This window comes from Sycon ciliatum, chromosome 1 (genome assembly GCF_964019385.1).
Source record: "Sycon ciliatum chromosome 1, ocSycCili1.1, whole genome shotgun sequence".
NCBI classification, from domain to species: Eukaryota; Metazoa; Porifera; class Calcarea; order Leucosolenida; family Sycettidae; genus Sycon; species Sycon ciliatum.
In genome coordinates, this window is record NC_088643.1 from 12,991,846 (window position 1) to 13,009,799 (window position 17,954).

The 17,954-nt window shown below is 49.6% G+C and overlaps 2 protein-coding genes across 2 annotated transcripts in view; one reads left to right on the top strand and one right to left on the bottom strand.

The window, feature by feature from the left end:
- Positions 1-380: 380 nt before the first annotated feature.
- Positions 381-16,464, bottom strand: LOC135814047 (rabenosyn-5-like). The gene is made up of 11 exons (XM_065327105.1): positions 15,922-16,464; positions 14,735-14,835; positions 14,440-14,500; positions 12,057-12,218; positions 11,275-11,392; positions 10,854-10,911; positions 10,303-10,373; positions 3,511-3,597; positions 2,983-3,151; positions 2,080-2,264; positions 381-1,411 (listed from the first exon to the last, which is right to left on the bottom strand). The coding sequence occupies exons 1-11, from the start codon at positions 16,205-16,207 to the stop codon at positions 1,165-1,167; spliced, it is 1,545 nt and encodes a 514-aa protein (XP_065183177.1). The 5' UTR covers positions 16,208-16,464; the 3' UTR covers positions 381-1,164.
- A 195-nt stretch (positions 16,465-16,659) lies between these two features.
- LOC135813992 (pyruvate dehydrogenase E1 component subunit beta, mitochondrial-like) overlaps positions 16,660-17,954 on the top strand; it is an 11,311-nt gene continuing 10,016 nt past the window's right edge. The window contains exons 1-2 of the mRNA XM_065327042.1: positions 16,660-16,822; positions 16,914-16,958. Of these exons, the coding sequence (XP_065183114.1) occupies positions 16,763-16,822; positions 16,914-16,958 (105 nt within the window). The 5' untranslated portion in view covers positions 16,660-16,762. The remainder of the gene's footprint in view (positions 16,823-16,913; positions 16,959-17,954) is intronic.

A 17,954-nucleotide genomic window follows, 5' to 3' on the forward strand; every position in this document is an offset into this window, starting at 1 on the left:
CCAACATACACAACTTTTTTTGCAAATACGCGATCATGGCAAGCAACTCGAGGGCCAATAAACACAAGCTCTCTCACCCATGTGTGTGTGTGTGTGTGTGTGTGTGAGAGAGAGAGAGAGAGTGTGTGTGTATGTATGTGTGTGTGTGAGAGAGAGAGAGAGAGAGAGAGAGAGAGAGAGAGAGTGTGTGTGTGTGTGTTCGTGTGTGCGGGCCACCATTGTACGAAGTGACCGGAAGATCATCTACGAGTACAAGCGGCTAAGAGGTATACTAGAACTAGAGCAGGGAGTTGTATGGACTCCATACAACTCCCTGCTATGGACTCCATACACCTCCCTGGCACAAGTGCCACCCCGGCAATGACTCTGGAGGAAAGCTCTCTTGTTATCTCGGTCTTTCTTCTTCTTTTTCTCCATAATTTCTCCACCAGAAACATGAAGTACTGCAGCGACAAGCTTGGCCTCACAAATACATAAAATATAGAAAAGAGCACACCGCGGCAGAATCGGTTCATCTGTTGCGAAAGAAAACAGGCCAAATTCATTACACTAGGATTAAAAAAATCAAGCACCCTAAAATTGAAAATCAGATGTGTTGAATTGATAACGAATCAAGTATCCTTTATCTCGAAACACGGTAAAAATAGAGAGGCCCACCAGGGAAGCGGAGTAAAATACCCATAGAATAAATACAGAAAAGCGGCAGGGCCGACCGAGGGCAGGAATCTATACGCTCCAGAAACTCTTTTATCAGGCAGACTGTTCTACCAGCACCTAAGGAAACTAATTTTATGATACAGTATACGTACAGCTAAACATGGAGTATATACTTGCTACTTCTCCTGCGCGCGCACATCGGACGTGCCAGTAGTTCACTGCTACCGTACACGGATCGGCATGCCCTACAACACAGTGTGAGGTGCACCGGAGCCGTGCTGTCAACACAGCTACATACAAACAAGAGAAAAACAATGGTCTCTTGATATAACGGAACATGCTCGTCTCGACCATGGCAGAAGACGCTTGATCAGTCTAAGTTGAAACCATTCCAGATGGAACAACGGCGAGGACAGCAAGCTGCCAATTCGGCCCATCAACCAATACACAGCAGCATACACACAAGGATCACTACAGCAGGTACTGAACGACTGTCAGCATGTGTCACTACCGCTGGCTTCGGGATATCTCCATTTCAATGTCGCGCAGGGAGCTCTGCAGGGTCTCCACTTCGTCAAAGCGCTTGGCTTTGCGCGCCTGTTCAATGTAGCCGCGCAAGAGATCGCGCTGCAGAAGCAACGGATCCTGGTCGGGGTCGGCACCAGACACGATCGGAGTAACCTTTGGCTGCCAGCCAGATGGCGAGTTGGGCTTCGATTCCTTCGAAGGCACTTGCGAAGAAGATGATGGTGTACTGAACAACACAAAACGAGACAAGAACGCATACACACACACACACATAGTCATATAAGCAAATAACAATGAAACCAGCTATAGCTATGAAAAGCGGGAGACATGAGATGAACTACAGTATGTACTTGATGCAGTCACACAGCTCTCAGGGTTGGTGCTGGGTCCAGTGACAGTGTGATGAGCTGATCAAAAATCACGCTGGCCCACGCAGCCATGGGCTGCCAACGTCGGGTGAGTTGTCAGAATCGGTGGGTGACTGGCTGATTGCTGTACATCACATTACTAGGACACTTTTAATCTAAACATCGAAATATTTTGGATGTGAAGTATGCGGTGTCTTCAGTGCACCAGGTAGAGATGAAAAGGCCCAAAAAGTAGCTGGTCACCATCAACATTGCGGAGTAATGCGCACCCCAAAATTGGATATTTTTCGGATTTTGTTTGCGCAATACGGGCCATTATGAGAAATTGGCCCGAAATGTTTCGCTAATTATCAACTCTACCAATTGTAAGTTACTTGTAAATCCAAGAAACGTGACTGTTCACCACAAGCTATTCTTTTTTTATTTCCTTTCCGGCTACCTTTCGGTGCAAGTGCGGCGTGTTGTATTAAAATACACTACACCGCACTTGCTCTGCTAACCATCACCAAATAAGGCAACAACGTACCCATCGGTCGACGTTGACATGGTCTGTAGCTCCGACGCAATCTTCTCCATCTCTCTCATCTCCATGGCACGCTCAGCGGCCTCGCGATCTCGCCGAGCCTTCTCCTCGGCGGCGCGAGACCGCTCAGCCTGCAAGCGCTTCAGCTTATCAGCATCTGGCAGGCCGGGCAACGTCACCATGTGTTCCTATACAGCACAGAGCACAGAGAGAGAGAGAGAGAGAGAGAGAGAGAGAGAGAGAGAGAGAGAGAGAGAGAGAGAGAGAGAGAGAGAGAGAGAGAGATAGCAGGCATTGTCAACAACGGGACCCATGGGAAAGAACACAGAAAGATACTTGATCACACAGAGAGATAGCAGGCACCATCAACAACGGGACCCACGGGCAAACACACAGGGAGATAGCAGGCATTATCAACAGCGGGACGGACCTATGGGTAGTCCTGCCATTGTAACGTTTTTTGTTGTGCTGGACGAGTTCACTTCAGACGTCGTACACACTCCGCTACCAGCCCAGTGTAAAAGGCCACAAACTGTGTACAGTATGATCATGCTCACAAATGTACTGAAGTCAAAGAACTGGTTGTGCATGTCTGGTATGGGACAAGCTGTACATGCACAGTTGTGGCAAGCCAGGCCCAGGCTGATGTGCAATTGCAGTGCTGAACGCCACTAGCAATTGGCCATGACGTCCTGAGCACTGTCCCTAGCATGTACACACGAGGTCAGCGTAGTCGGCTTACGGTGGCAAAAGGGTACATCGGCCTGGATTTTATTGCCACGACTGCACACATGCCATCGGCTCACAGTAGACACCCCCCCCCCCCCCCCCCCGGCTGGATATCTTGGTGAGAAGAGAATGTGTGAGAGTAAGTGAAGTCTTACTACGCTAGCATGGCTCACATACCTGCAGAAACGCACTGGCAAACTGGCGAATTTGCTTGTGTACATGCATCTGGCGTGGAGTAGCAGTGGGCCGCTGGTCCTGTTGCTTCTCGACGTTCTTTCCCTTTCCTTTCTGTTGCTGCTGCTGTTGCTGCTGAGGCGGTGGCTGAACCATTGCAAAGATTCGCTTGCTACACGCAACAACACAGAGGACAAAATCAGAAAATCATGGTGAGTACGTACATGCTGGTGTGTGTGTGTGTGTGTGTGTGTGTGTGTGTGTGTGTGTGTGTGTGTGTGTGTGTGTGTGTGATGGTGTGTGTGTGTGTGTGTGTGTAAGTTACAACCCCAAACATTCATTGTACAGCAGAACAAAACATCCACGTGATATTTCATCTTCAACAGGGGGAACGTTCGGGCTAAACTTTGGCAAACACGATGGTACATTCTAAAAGCACTGAAATCGTTTTCCACATCCACGAATGTTACTCACTTCATAAAAATACTTACAGCACCTCAAATCAATAAAAAACAAACCCAGAGAACTAACCTGGCTGCATCGACAATTTCAAACATCTTGATGAGGCGGTGACGCGTTTCCTGAGCTACTGCCAACGAATGGGTCTGCTCGCCCGCACTGCAGATAGAAGCAGGCGCAAAGAAGCACACATAACAGGACATAGATATTGGCTACAGAGAACAGCATAAGCGTTGACTATCGACAGCCCAGACCTTGAAAAAAGAACTAGAAGAGAAGTGCATCGCGAAAACTCTTCCCAAGTTTAAATTCGTACATTCTAATCCCGATTAGGGAGTACATACGCAAGTCCTTACGGAACTCTCAGAAAATGCCGCGCGCCTATGTCGTTGATCAGTGGTAGTCTAACTCGCATTTGCTTTCCAAGTCTGGTCGATTACATGTACTTGCAGCAGTACAAAACCCCATCGTACATGTACTCTCGATGGCACCAAGACGTTCTAAATGGGCACAGAACTAATGCTCGCCGATGACCTGGGTTTGAGGATCTGTAAAAGCTCTGCAAAAGGCCTCGGACATCCAAGCACATATATATACTCTTCATTGGTCGGCTGCTCCGCGTTGAGTTTTTTCTCTCCAGTCTCGTACTACAGCGTTCAGATGTAAGGGTGAGGCCTCCTGCAGTGTTGTCAAGTAGGGTAACGCGGGTTCAGGTTTCATCAGAGGTTTCTTTAATTTTTTTACTTGCAAATACTTTTTTCCCCCCACGACAGGCCACGAAAGCAGGCCACGAAAGGCTTGCACAAGAAAGAGGGACGCACAATGCTGAGAAAAGAAAACACAGCTATCAAGAATATTTTAGTGCATGCTCGAGGCAGACTCATGTAGCGGATTCTCGGTCACATGACCTGATTTACTTCGGTTTCAATGAAATTCTCATAATTATTGGCTTCATGAAATTCTCCGGTCTCGCGGTCACACTTATATGTATTACGACCGCTTTACCGTATCAGCATGCGCCGTTCACTTCCGCACCGTATTATCCTTATTTGCATGCGTACTACAGCTGTGTACAACTAGATTCCAGTGCGCCGCTGGCCTTCCCTTTTGGTATAGTTGTACCGTACACCGTATTCAGCAGGCGAGCAGAAGTCGCCGCTCCTTGCCTTGCTTCCATTCTCTCTCTCTCTCTCTCTCTCTCTCTCTCTCTCTGGTTGTGAGCCGAACAGTAATGTTTCTGTCCTCTCTGTAATCTACAAAGTAACATTAATTATGACACCAGATTCAATCGTTCGAAGTTAGTTCTAAATTCACGAATCCAGACTTTTGTATAGAATTACGTAGCGCACTGCTACAATTGGTGACCCCGTCTAGTGTTCGATCGCTCAGTGGTCTGCACGCAGCATTGAATTTTAGTATTTTACGAGCACTGGTACAGTATGAATACATCAAACTCCGCAGCTAGCACACCTATCCGCAGCGTAGGTCGTGGCCAACTGCTGTCCAGAATCACGGGCGCTGGAAGTACCGCAGCAGGCGGCACAGCCCGCGACAGTGAGGTGGCCGCGGTCAGCTTGAACGTCAAGCTACCACCTTACTGGGCTGCTGACCCCCAGGTTTGGTTCGCACAGGTTGAATCCCTGTTTTCCACCCGTCGCATCACCAGCCAGGTGACCAAATATCAGTACGTGGTGGGATCACTGACACCAGAGTATGCGGCAGAGGTGCGTGACATCATCCTGGATCCTCCTGCTCAACAGCCGTACGACGCTCTCCGCGAGCGTCTCATTCACCGCACGCAGATGTCAGAACAGCAGCGTTTGCGCCTGCTGATTTCGGACGAGGAGCTGGGCGACAAGAAGCCTACCCAGCTATTACGCAAGCTACAGCAGTTAGTAGGTGAGAACGCCATGCCCGAAAAACTTTTGCGAGAGCTGTTTGTCAGCCGGTTGCCCCGATCGGCCAAGTCAATAGTAGCATCCTGCCCTGCATCACTGCCGCTGCAGGATCTGGCAGAAACGGCTGACAGAATAGTGGAGGCAGCTGGTCCCAGTGCGGCAGTACATGCAGTTCGCAACACTGGCGAGTCAGAGACAATGGCTGCCATTGCAGCTCTCCGGGACCAAGTTGCCGCCCTGACGACTACTGTAACCGAGCTGAAACAGCAGCACGGCCGCCCTCGCTTCCGCGGCCAACCCCGCAGTCGCTCGGTCTCACCGCATAGCAGTGGTTTATGCCATTTTCACCGCAAGTTTGGTGTGCAAGCCCGGCGGTGTGAAGCCCCGTGCTCCTGGTCGTCGGGAAATGCCCCGGCCAGCCAGTAGCGGCTCCTGTATCTGGCCCACCTACCTTCCGCCGCCTCTATGTCCGTGACGTCACCAGCGGAACCCGTTTCCTAATGGATACCGGTGCTGACGTCAGCCTGCTGCCAGCCACTTCTGAACACCGCCACCACGTCGATCCGACTGGTCAGTGTCAGCTCCGTGCTCCTAATGGCTCTGCTATTCCGGCTTTCGGGCAGAGGTGTTTGACCCTTGACCTTGGTCTTAGACGAACATTCCCTTGGATATTTGTCGTTGCTGACGTGAAGGAGCCGATCCCGGGGGCTGATTTCCTCCATCGGTTCAGTCTCAAAGTCGACCTTCATGGACGCACCATCCGTGACAACTCCACTGACCTCCAGGTCAATTGCATTCCTGCCGAAACCGCATCGCTCAGCTGCTCCTTGGTTTCCGCCCCGGTGGCCACAGCACCAGCATTCACCGACCTGCTTGCCGAGTTCCCAAGCCTCACCAAACCATGCTGTTATGACCTGCCGGTCAAGCACTCGGTGGAGCACCATATTGTGACTACCGGCCCGGCACTGCATGCCCGCACTCGTCGGCTGGCTCCAGACTGCCTGGCAACGGCCAGAGCTGAGTTCCAGCATATGCTGTCCCTGGGCATCATTCGGCCATCCTCCTCGCCCTGGTCCAGCCCTCTCCACATGGTTCCTAAACCCAATGGAGACTGGAGGCCATGTGGAGACTACCGACTCCTGAATAAAGTCACCGAACCGGATCGGTATCCAATTCCTCATATTCAGGATTTCACCAGCAGTCTCCATGGTGCTACAGTGTTTTCGAAACTGGATCTGGTCAGAGCGTATCACCAGATACCAGTAACCCCGGCCGACATTCCCAAGACTGCCATCACGACTCCGTTCGGGTTATTTGAGTTCATCAGGATGCCCTTCGGCCTCCGGAACGCGGCACAGTCATTCCAGCGGTTTATCGATTCAGTATTGCATGGCCTGGATTTCTGCTACGTCTACCTCGATGACCTCCTAATCGCCAGCTCCGACCACGCTACGCACCTGCAACATCTGCGCCTGGTGTTTGAGCGCCTGCAGCAGCATGGTTTGGTGATCAACCCCGCTAAGTGCGTTTTCGGCCAGCCGTCCCTGACGTTTCTGGGCCATCTGGTTAACGCCCAGGGCATCAGCCCGCTACCGGCAAGAGTCGACGGCGTGGCTCAGTACTCCCTTCCAACATCTCGCCGCCAGCTTCGCGAGTTTCTGGGCATGGTCAACTTTTACCGGCGCTTTATTCCCCAGGCATCCGACATCCTCCAACCACTGACGGATCTGCTTGGTGGACCTCAGCGTCCGAAGAACTGTCCCCTGAAACTTGGCACTGCCGCTGTCACGGCATTCCATGCTGCCAAGGACGCGCTTGCTGCAGCAACGTTGCTCATCCACCCCATCCCGGATGCACCCCTCCAGCTCGTTGTGGATGCATCAGATGTCGGAGTGGGCGGGGCCCTTCAACAGCTTGTTGATGGGGCATGGCAGCCGCTCGCTTTCTTTTCCAAACGAATGCAACCAGCTCAGAGCCGCTACAGCACGTTCGGTCGAGAATTGCTAGCTGCGTACCTGGCAGTAAAGCATTTCCGGCATCACCTGGAAGGCCGCTGCTTCCACATTCTGACGGACCATCGCCCGTTAGTGTTCGTCATGCAAGCTGCTGGTACTAGCCACTCACCTCGTGAGCTCCGGCACCTGTCCTACGTGGCTGAATTCGCGACGGATCTCCGCTTCCTGCGTGGGGCTGACAATGTTGTTGCTGACGCTCTGTCTCGCGCCACTGTTGATGCAGTAACCGCGCCGCCGGCCGCGGTAGACTTTCAGGCTCTCGCAGCCGCCCAGCAGTCTGATCCCGAGCTACTCTCCGCTCAGCAAGACACGCAGTCGTCTCTGAAGCTTCAGCCAATCCCGTACGGTTCCGCTACCCAGCCTGTGGTGTGCGACATGTCGACCGGCACTGCCCGCCCGTTTGTACCGTTGTCCTTTCGCAAGACCGTCTTCAACAGCCTGCACTCCCTTGCACATCCGGGTATTCGTGCCACTCAGCGTATGGTTTCGGCACGCTACGTCTGGCCCGGCATGCAAAAGGACGTCCGGGAATGGACCCGCTGCTGCCCCTCCTGTCAGCTGAGCAAAGTGACCCGCCACACCCAGGCTCCGCTTGGCCAGTTTCTGCCACCCGATGAGCGCTTTGACCACATCCACATTGATTTGGTCGGCCCTTTGCCTCCCTACGGTGGTTGCACCTATCTGCTGACCTGCGTGGATCGCTTTACCCGCTGGCCAGAGGCCATTCCGATCAAGGACGCCGCCGCGGAAACAGTCGCCACCGCTTTCATCGCTGGGTTGATTGCCCGCTTCGGCGTCCCATCTGTCGTCACCACAGATCGTGGCGCCCAGTTTGAGTCTGCGCTTTTCCGCCACTTGTTGGCCCTACTCGGCACCTGCCGGACTCGGACAACTTCCTACCGTCCACAATGCAATGGCCTCGTCGAGCGTTTCCACCGCCACCTAAAGGCTGCTCTGAAGTGCCACCCTCATCCTGGTGCCTGGAATGCGATGATGCCCCTGGTGTTGCTGGGCATTCGCGCTAGCCTGCGCGAGGAGTTCCAGTGCAGTTCCGCGGAGCTGGTCTATGGCACCACTCTCCGCTTGCCATCTGAGTTCTTCCAGCCACCGCCGTCTATGCCGTCGGTGCCCGTTTACGTTCAGTTCCTCCGGGATGTATTGCAAAACATCCGGCCCTCGCCAGTCCAACCTCCCAGTATACGTGCCTAAGGATCTGTCAACGTGCGACTTCGTGTACATCCGTACCGACAGTGTCCGCAAGCCGCTCCAGCCACCGTACACTGGTCTGTTCCGGGTCCTCAAGCGTGCTGACAAGCATTTCACGGTCGACGTCAAGGGCAAGTCCGACCAGGTAAGCATTGACCGCTTGAAGCCCGCATATGCTCTGCCTGTTACAGCCGCTGCTGCTTCTGCTCTTTCTCTGATTGTCCCGCCGGTTGCTGCTGCTGCCCCACCCCCTGCACGTGCTGTTCGCTTTGCTACCTGATCGGCTGGGCTCCTCCGTTCTTTGTCGCCGTTGGCCGTTTATGTCGGACCTTTTCCGGTTGCCGTGCGGTTTTCATTTTTTTTCTTCCTTTATACGCTTCTTCTTCTACGTTGCTGTTGTCGTTTCTCTCCTTTCCAAGGTCATCGTTTCCTGCCTCCGGCTTGTACACTGGCAGGGGAGTAATGTAGCGGATTCTCGGTCACATGACCTGATTTACTTCGGTTTCAATGAAATTCTCATAATTATTGGCTTCATGAAATTCTCCGGTCTCGCGGTCACACTTATATTTATTACGACCGCTTTACCGTATCAGCATGCGCCGTTCACTTCCGCACCGTATTATCCCTATTTGCATGCGTACTACAGCTGTGTACAACTAGATTCCAGTGCGCCGCTGGCCTTCCCTTTTGGTATAGTTGTACCGTACACCGTATTCAGCAGGTGAGCAGAATTCGCCGCTCCTTGCCTTTTGCCTTGCTTCCATTCTCTCTCTCTCTCTCTCTCTCTCTCTCTCTGGTTGTGAGCCGAACAGTTATGTTTCTGTCCTCTCTGTAATCTACAAAGTAACATTAATTATGACACCAGATTCAATCGTTCGAAGTTAGTTCTAAATTCACGAATCCAGACTTTTGTATAGAATTACGTAGCGCACTGCTACACTCAGAGAGGCGACACTTCACTGACCATCTACATTACAAGTGAAGAGTTTTGGTGCAAAAAGCGACAGGCACCAAATCTGAGAAAATGAGATTTTAAGCTCAATGTAATCAAATTGTCTAGACGTACCTTCAGGCAAAATTTCAATTCAAAATTTGACTTGAACCACTTCGAAAATAGTGGCCAAGTACGGGTTTAGATTAGGGGTGAAACGAAGGTACCAAAGATTCGAAGAACCTTCGTTTTCAATTCAAAAGAAGGTTAACACACGATTTCTGCACTCACACATGCACTAATCTTCCTTGTATACAAGAGGTACTGTACTGCAGTCAGTCCAGTCGACTAGTTTTGTGTCCACTTGGCTTCCGTAGGTGCCATTGGAAGTGCATAGTAGGCCACGGACTGCGCTTGAGCGTGGCCATTCACAGCCACGGTGTGCAGACGTACGTAGTCTTGGGCAGTTTGAGATGGAAACTGCGCAGTGCAAAGGCTATGGGCCTGCCAATTGTGGTGACTGCATAGCAAATATGTGCACAGTCATGTACTTTGTAAGGCACATGCGCCTAGTGTGCTTCAAGGGGAACTGTGAACTGGTAAAAGAATCCTTCGACACCTTCGTTCGTTTTGATGAAGAAGGTTCGTTTAGCAAATTGAGACCTTCGTTTCACCCCTAGTTTAGATGCAAATCGCATTATAAAATGAGTCCTTTTTTGGTCATTATCCGAAAAGTGATGCATGGATATGTTGCGTATTACACCTAAACTCTTTAAGTACACGTCAGGACTTTCGGACCAACACACAGGCTTACTTTAGAGAATCCGCCATCACCAGGTACCTGGGCTGCAACGAGGACGCCTCCTCCATGGACGATGTCATTTTCTGCAACAGTAGCAGCATAGCAAGGAGAAGGAGCCCTAAATGTACATACATCAACGGGTATCAACTCTCACTGGAAGAGAATAAAATACTGTATGTCTACAAATTTTCAGCACATTCAAATTTCGGCCTCCCAGGGCTAAAACACATTCCGGCTGCAACACATTTTCGGCCGCAACACATTTTCGGCCTGTACTGCTGCTGCCTGTATACACTGTCACACAGAACCTTGCAAAACAAAATTTCGGTTGCAACAAATTTTCGGCCAAAATAAATATGATCAGGCCGAAAAAAGCCGAAAATAAATATGCGCCGAATATTTGTTGACTTACAGTAAATGATCCATATCAAGAATCCAGAGAGCTATAGCACAATCCTACATGTTGATAAGTGGGACCTAGACTGTACTGCATTCTTCAGTGTATGCAGGTTAGTGATTATTATTATTATATATTTTTCTCATACTTCCAATCGTGACAGTACCTCGTAAAGCTGAACGAGAGGTGACCGTTTGTACTTGTCCTGGAGACGCTGAGATCTCCTGTGAACGACAACAGGACATACACACACAAACACACACAAGGCGATTCGTGATCAGTACAAGAAGAGAAGGAAGCCCAGACATCATAGCCGACGACTTACAGCATGCAAACAAAGAATGCTGAAGGTATTTAGCAGTGAATACAATGAGTGATGGAGAGTGCAGCACATATACAGTTGCCTGTAGCAAGCGTGCATGAGCAAGAGCAGTATTGAAAAGATATGCACGTACATAGTGATACCACATGCCCGGGTATCTTCAGCAAGCCCAGTCCAATTATGCACATGTACAGCAATCAATATGGACGGGAGCAGAGTCAGAGGGCAAGCGGCCAGGCAAGGCAGTACATTCGTCTTTCCTCACCTTAGCAGTAGGCCGAAGCAAGCAAAGCAGGTTCGGATATCGGTGTTGGGATCGGTCTCCATCTCCTCGCCCATCGGTGCCCTCTGGCTCTCGCCCTTGGCAGCCTTCGTTAAACTCTCTGTAGGAATAGAAAGAGCAAGGCATATGTTATTTGGCAAAGAAAATACGACAAGATCTGAAGCAGGGCAACATAACGTAATCTCAACTCTGCGCAACAGAGAGAGAGAGAGAGAGAGAGAGAGAGAGAGAGAGAGAGAGAGAGGGAAGGGAGGGAGAGAGAGGGAGAGAGAGGGGAGAGAGAGGGAGAGAGAGAGAGAGGGAGAGAGAGAGGGAGAGAGAGAGAGGGAGAGGAGAGAGAGAGAGAGAGAGAGAGAGAGAGAGAGAGAGAGAGAGAGAGAGAGAGAGAGAGAGAGAGAGAGAGAGAGAGAGAGAGAGAGAGAGAGAGAGAGAGAGAGAGAGAGGGAGAGGAGAGAGAGAGAGAGAGAGAGAGAGAGAGAGAGAGAGAGGAGAGAGAGAGAGAGAGAGAGAGAGAGAGAGAGAGAGAGAGAGAGAGAGAGAGAGAGAGAGAGAGAAGAGAGAGAGAGAGAGAGAGGGAGAGAGAGAGAGGGAGAGAGAGAGAGGGAGAGAGAGAGGGAGAGAGAGAGAGAGAGAGGGAGAGAGAGAGGGAGAGAGAGAGGGAGAGAGAGAGAGGGAGAGAGAGAGAGAGAGAGGGAGAGAGAGAGACACACACACACGCACACACACACACAGAAACAGAGAGAGACAGAGAGAACGCAGCTCACCTGCAAACGGCATTGCAATGAACTCCGAGCAGTCCGCGCAAATGATTTGACCACAGAGGCGGCAGTGGTGCTTGCGGCGTCTCACATTGAAGTTGCTCTCACAGAAAGGGCACCTCGATGCCATCGAATCGGCCATCCAAGTCACAACCGTTTGCTCAAAGGCTATCAGAGAAGAAAAGAAAGAAATGAGATAGGCAGATGAAGTTTAGGGCATAACAACAATTAACCCTTTCACTGCCACTGTCGACTGCAGTCGACAGCGCATTCATGCACTTTGAGTGCCATTGTCGACTTGCGTCGACGAGTAAACATGCAGTCCCCAGTGCTGTTGTCGGACTTCCGTCGACAGGCAGACCTCAACCAGTTTGGGCCACTATTTTCGAGTATTGGAGATATTCAGCCGTGGTAGACGGCTACTGGGCCCTGGACGATGTCCATACCCATCGAAATACGCTGCCAGAAGTATGGGTTGCCATTTGAAATAAATCGAATCAGCGTCGTTAAATGCGCATCCAATTTTTAGCTGAGCGGCGAGGAAGAAATAGGTTCTCACGCACTTCCACCTCGCTGAGTCGGTGCGAGTATTTTTCTCTTTCCCATCAACTTTCATTGCACGGAGCATGGAATTTGGCTCAGACTTGATGCCTAGCTATTACCCAAGACTCCAGGCGGCTATCCGTTGCGATAGGCGGTTGGAGTCACGGGTAGAGACAACCAGACGATGAATTCCTCGCCGACGCATTCACTGCAAACGTGACGGAAACAGCGCTGGCGGCGCTCACTGGGTCCAGAACTAAGAATTTCTAAGAACTACCACGTTACAATGGCGACCAGCACGGTCAATAGACACTACAGGTATGTTAGCTACAACATAATTATATTCTTTCTACGACACCTACCTCTGGCTCAATACCTGACGATCTACTGCAAGCTGATGCGAAGATGCGAGGGATCCGGATAAAAGAGGACCGGATAAGCGAGGCCTGACTGTATTGGTTTTCTCATTCTGGACACCCCTAGCATTGCAAAAAGGTGTCAAACTGGTGAATTTTGCAAAAAAGGTGTATGGCATTCCACCGACACAAATCTACTGTGGAAGTGTACGATGTCTGGGAGCAATGCTACACACGACTGTAAACGTGTAGGAGCATAGAATAGAGACCTGATTTTCCGCCACCATACTTGTACAGCCATGCACTACTACAGTACTACAGTCCACAGTGGCGGATCCAGGACTTGGCCGAAGAGGGGGCCCAAGGTATCCGTCCTCCCCCCCCCCTTCCCAAAAAAAACAACAAATACAACAACAACAAAGTCCTGAAGTTGTGAAGAGCTGTTGTATTTAGGGTCCGGCGGATTCTGCCGGCAGAAAAATTGGCAGAATTCGGTACTTTTTCTGGTAAGTTTCATGCATGTTTGGTATGTGGATAAAAAAAATGGAGGTTTGTATGGTTCTGCCAATTTCACTGCTTTTCGAGCAGAATATGCCACCTTTTCGAGCAGAATCCGCCGGTCCCTAGTTTTATTCCATTCTCACGACATTTTCAAACTGCACTGGAACATTTCCACTCGACAGCGGCTGCGAGGGACCTTTGGACGGCTCTTCAACGCGAACTCTCTTATCTACCGGTCCACTGAAGAACGACCTGATGTCAGACCCTTTCCTCTTCATCGCATATCTGAAGGTAAACCCGTTGGCTACACGCGAAGTAGAGAGAGCGTAATAGTTTCTGACAAGTGAAAAAGAAAAAAGGAAGGACGAAGTCGACAGCACCGTGCACCATACAGGACTTCAGCCCAACGCGATCGCTGCACTATGCACCAGGCCCTGCATTTTTGGCACGTTTTTCACATGTTTGAAGTGCGGCCGTGTCCTCAGGTCGCAGTGCGTACAGTAGTTGTACACAGCGCGCTGGCTAGTACAGTGCGTGACACCGGGACACTTATAAAAGTACGTAGCACGCGTGACCCACTTGACACGGCAAGTCAATTTTCGAGCGCTCATTCTACAGTCTACTGACAGTACTGTAATCCTAGACCAAGGTCGAAATTTTCAAAGGGGGGGGGCCTAGGCCCCTGGGCCCCCCCCCCCCCCTGGATCCGCCACTGGTCCATTTCAAAACTATAGACGCGTACCTAGGCAAAAACCGTTATGCCAGCATCTATACCACATAAAATCAGTGATCACTTTGTGCATATTTTTTTCCAAATTGGGCGTCTGTTATCCAATCGTTTAGAAACTATATGAGAGTAATTGTGGAGCCATCCTGAGCAATATTCCGAAAACTATTCTCAAAAAGTTCCAGCCAAATTCGAAATATTTCAAAAACCCTACGCGTCTATAGTTTTGAAATGGACTGTAGTAGCACTAATGGCCACTCACCTTTCCTTTTCTTCTTTTCAGACTTGAACTCAGCGCGATTCTTCATGAGGCCGTCGTAAAGCTATAGAGAACAACAGAGTGAACAAAGGCCGAGTAAAATGCATGGCATGTGTATTACGGTATACAGGATGAGCAGTACAAATCACTTTGAAACAAATTATAAGTCTTGCAAAGAGACTGAGAACGAGAGACCTAATACTACCAAAGCAATTCTGTGCAAGTGTTAGTTGTTGCAGAGAGCAATGGCAAAAAAAGCAAGATTGCTTGATGAACGAGAGACGTTTGCTTCACTAACCTTCTCTAAGCGAATGACTTTCTTATTCGTCTCGATGACGGTGCGCTTCACATTGTCCTCGCGAAGGCCTTTGAAGCGCTGGAAATGGTCTCGAGTTGCTCCTGGTAGCAATAATCAACACAGCAGATTCACACAGCGCAGAACAAGCAGAGTACTTTGGAGAATAGTCAACTTCGTGAATAACAACCTCGGTTATACCGGTAACAACAACTTGCGAGTAACGACAACTCACTAACTCTGAACGACAACCCCGGGTATAACGACAAATTGCAAGTAAAGACACTCTCTTCAATTCAGACCTAATAAGTAGTAATAACCTTATCAGGACCGCCGGAAGCAGTTTTTTGATAGGTCCGGTAGTATCATGGCCGTTCATACAGTTTGTGTATGGTATGGCTGGTACGCCTGGCCTCCACAGTAGGAAACACGTGTTGGTGGCTGAAAAGTTGGTCCGGTAATGACCTGACCAACCGGACCGGTTCCGGCGGGCCTGCTTATTGACTGCACACTTTTAACGTCATGAAGAATGACAAGCCACAGACTATGAACAACAACCCTGGGTATAACAACTCGCGAGTAACGGCTCTAGCCTCAGACCTAGCAGCCTTATGGACTGCACACTTTTAACGTCATGAATAACGATAACTCACGTAGCACAGGCGTAGTTAGTTTGAATCTCACTGCAAATCTGGTCAGTCCAGTGTGCGGGCGGATTGCACTGGCCAGTTCAGACCAGGCCGGAGTAGTAAAATACTTTTTTTACTACTCCCTGGTCTTTACTATAATTATTATTGTAAATCGGCGTAACTTTCGGACCATTTAGACATACATACAGTGTCGTGGGTGTATGGTCGCATAAGAACGTTATTGATAAGAGAATCCGGAAAACTAGGAGTTTTTCCTCAGCGATTTGGGGTCCAAGTTATCAGGATTCCACATGCAGGTATCGGATCCCTTGCTCGGCTTGATCGCTGCACTTGTGTACCCAGATATATTGGTGCGACGGAACTAGTAGCGAGAGATAACTAGTTTCAATTTTTCAGGCACTTTAAAAATACAAGTATCAATTCCTCAGTAACTGAACTTTAGAAATTAACCGAAGGTTCATTGCTAGTACTGTACATATACGCATATTCGTCGGGTGGGCTATCCAGCCTGATTGCTAGCCAGTGCTAGGAGTTGCTTACCAAACTCCTGTGGCTCCCAGAGCACAGGATCGATGCCGCTGGCCTCGGATCCGCTCCGCAAGCGGGACACTTCTTCTGAGTCACCAACCACAGTCTCATTGTTCGAGGACGCCAAGTCTCCTAACAGCTTACGCTTGGCACGACCAAACAAGCCTTTCACAGCTCTCAGGCCAGCTTTATCCTCACTCGAATGGGCATTTTCAAAATGGCCCTGAAGCCCAGCCAAGCTATCCAATTCCTTCCGGCAAATTGGACAAATGAAGCCTTCCTTGATGTTGTCTTCCATCGTATACTTCTTGAAGGGCAGATCTCAGCAATTCAAGGCATTCTGAAGACAATTTAGTTGAATTTTCAAAATATAAATTTGACTAAAATACTAGTGTAGTAGAAAGTAAGAGACATGGAGCGGCCAGCCAGCAGAAATATATTTTCAGGAGCACTGGTACGGAGACGTCCAATTGGCCAATGGAGATGAAAGATGACAGTCACATCTAACCCTCGCTTCGGCTGCCCCAGCAGATAAGAGCTGGTGGTTCGAAATGTCAAAATGTATGAAGCACAAAATGCAAAAAGCTACTATTTTCGTCTGCTGCATGCATGCATGCACTGCATGGATGGGTGCACGTAGCCATAAACGTTGACGTGACAGGTCGACAGGCGTTCGACGTTCACAATTTTTATCGTAGATCTGTACACCATGGTACACGGTTCACGCATGCAGCGTGAAAGCCGATGGTGGTGAACCTGGAGCAATCAAAAAAGCGAACCAACTCTGTTTTGTTTTGACTGATGAGTTTTCCTGAATCTCTGGTTATACCCTACAATTGTAGGAATTCTCACCATGGCTAACTTAGTTAGGTTTCTGGCTCTTTCTCGTGGAGCGATGGCGGCCTCTCCATCGGTGGGTGTTCCGAATGAGAAATCGTAGCAAATCACCTTGGCGTTGGTGTTCCTAATTGATTTGTTGTTTGGGCAAATATTCCCTGTCTTAGGCTGCCAGATCGTTCTCCATGTCCTCGGTTGCTGCTGCGAACAAGGTACACAATGCAACTGACCTGTAAATTGTGTTCTGGATTCACTATCGACTGACCTTTTCGTGTACATGTACTGATCAGGGTTCATAATTTAGTGCCATCAGTCTCAAATATCCATGAACGAAATTTGGCAATCAAGTCTGTATATCCCTGTAGCACGTTTGCTCTGAGACTAACTCATACTAGATTGGTTCGTCTGATCCCGTGTAATATTGGGTGTTTTTTCTTGCACAAGCGCCTTACGGTCGAAGCTCTTTTGCTGAAATTGATCATGCATCCTCAGATCTCCACATGACGTAATTATTTTAGTGCTATAACTTCTAGTAAATGTAGATCCGCGTACAACGCGATGCATACTTGTCATGTTTCTTATCCCAGTTCCTTTTTGTGAGAGGTGACCTTCAGCATCTAAAACATGCTCTTTGGCTCACACTGTGGCCAAAACCCGCGTCCATGCGGTCAAGCAGCTAAGTCGCATGGCAATGCCATGCACGTGACCAAAACGTTGCATCTACGTTTCAAACTCTTATAGGCCATTCACACGACGGGCAAACCTACTTTTATCGTACTGTTTCCAAGGATATTTACTCGGATACGATAAACTTGGACACACGCGCGCAACTGATTTTTTTTATCTTGGCCGAGGCCCTTTTGCTCGCGATTATCTTTGCACGCCAGGAAAGTGTCGGTTGTTGAAAGTGCGTACTGCAAATGCAGTGCTTGAACAAGGGAAATTTCAAAATTGAACATTTCCCGGCATTTTCAGGAGGTCACTATGGATACATTGACGGTTGCAAAGTTTGCCCAGCACCGTGTGAACTGGATCACGGTTTGCCAGTGTTATCTTGGTCACACACGTGCAAGTGTTTACACGTCGTGTGAATGGCCTATTACCGCGATCTCGAGAGGTGGGTTCCACAGCTATGGACGTCGAGTCGCATTGACTTGAAACGTATTTCGAATGAAACCGGGCCTGAATTCAAGTTGTGTGACCATCGG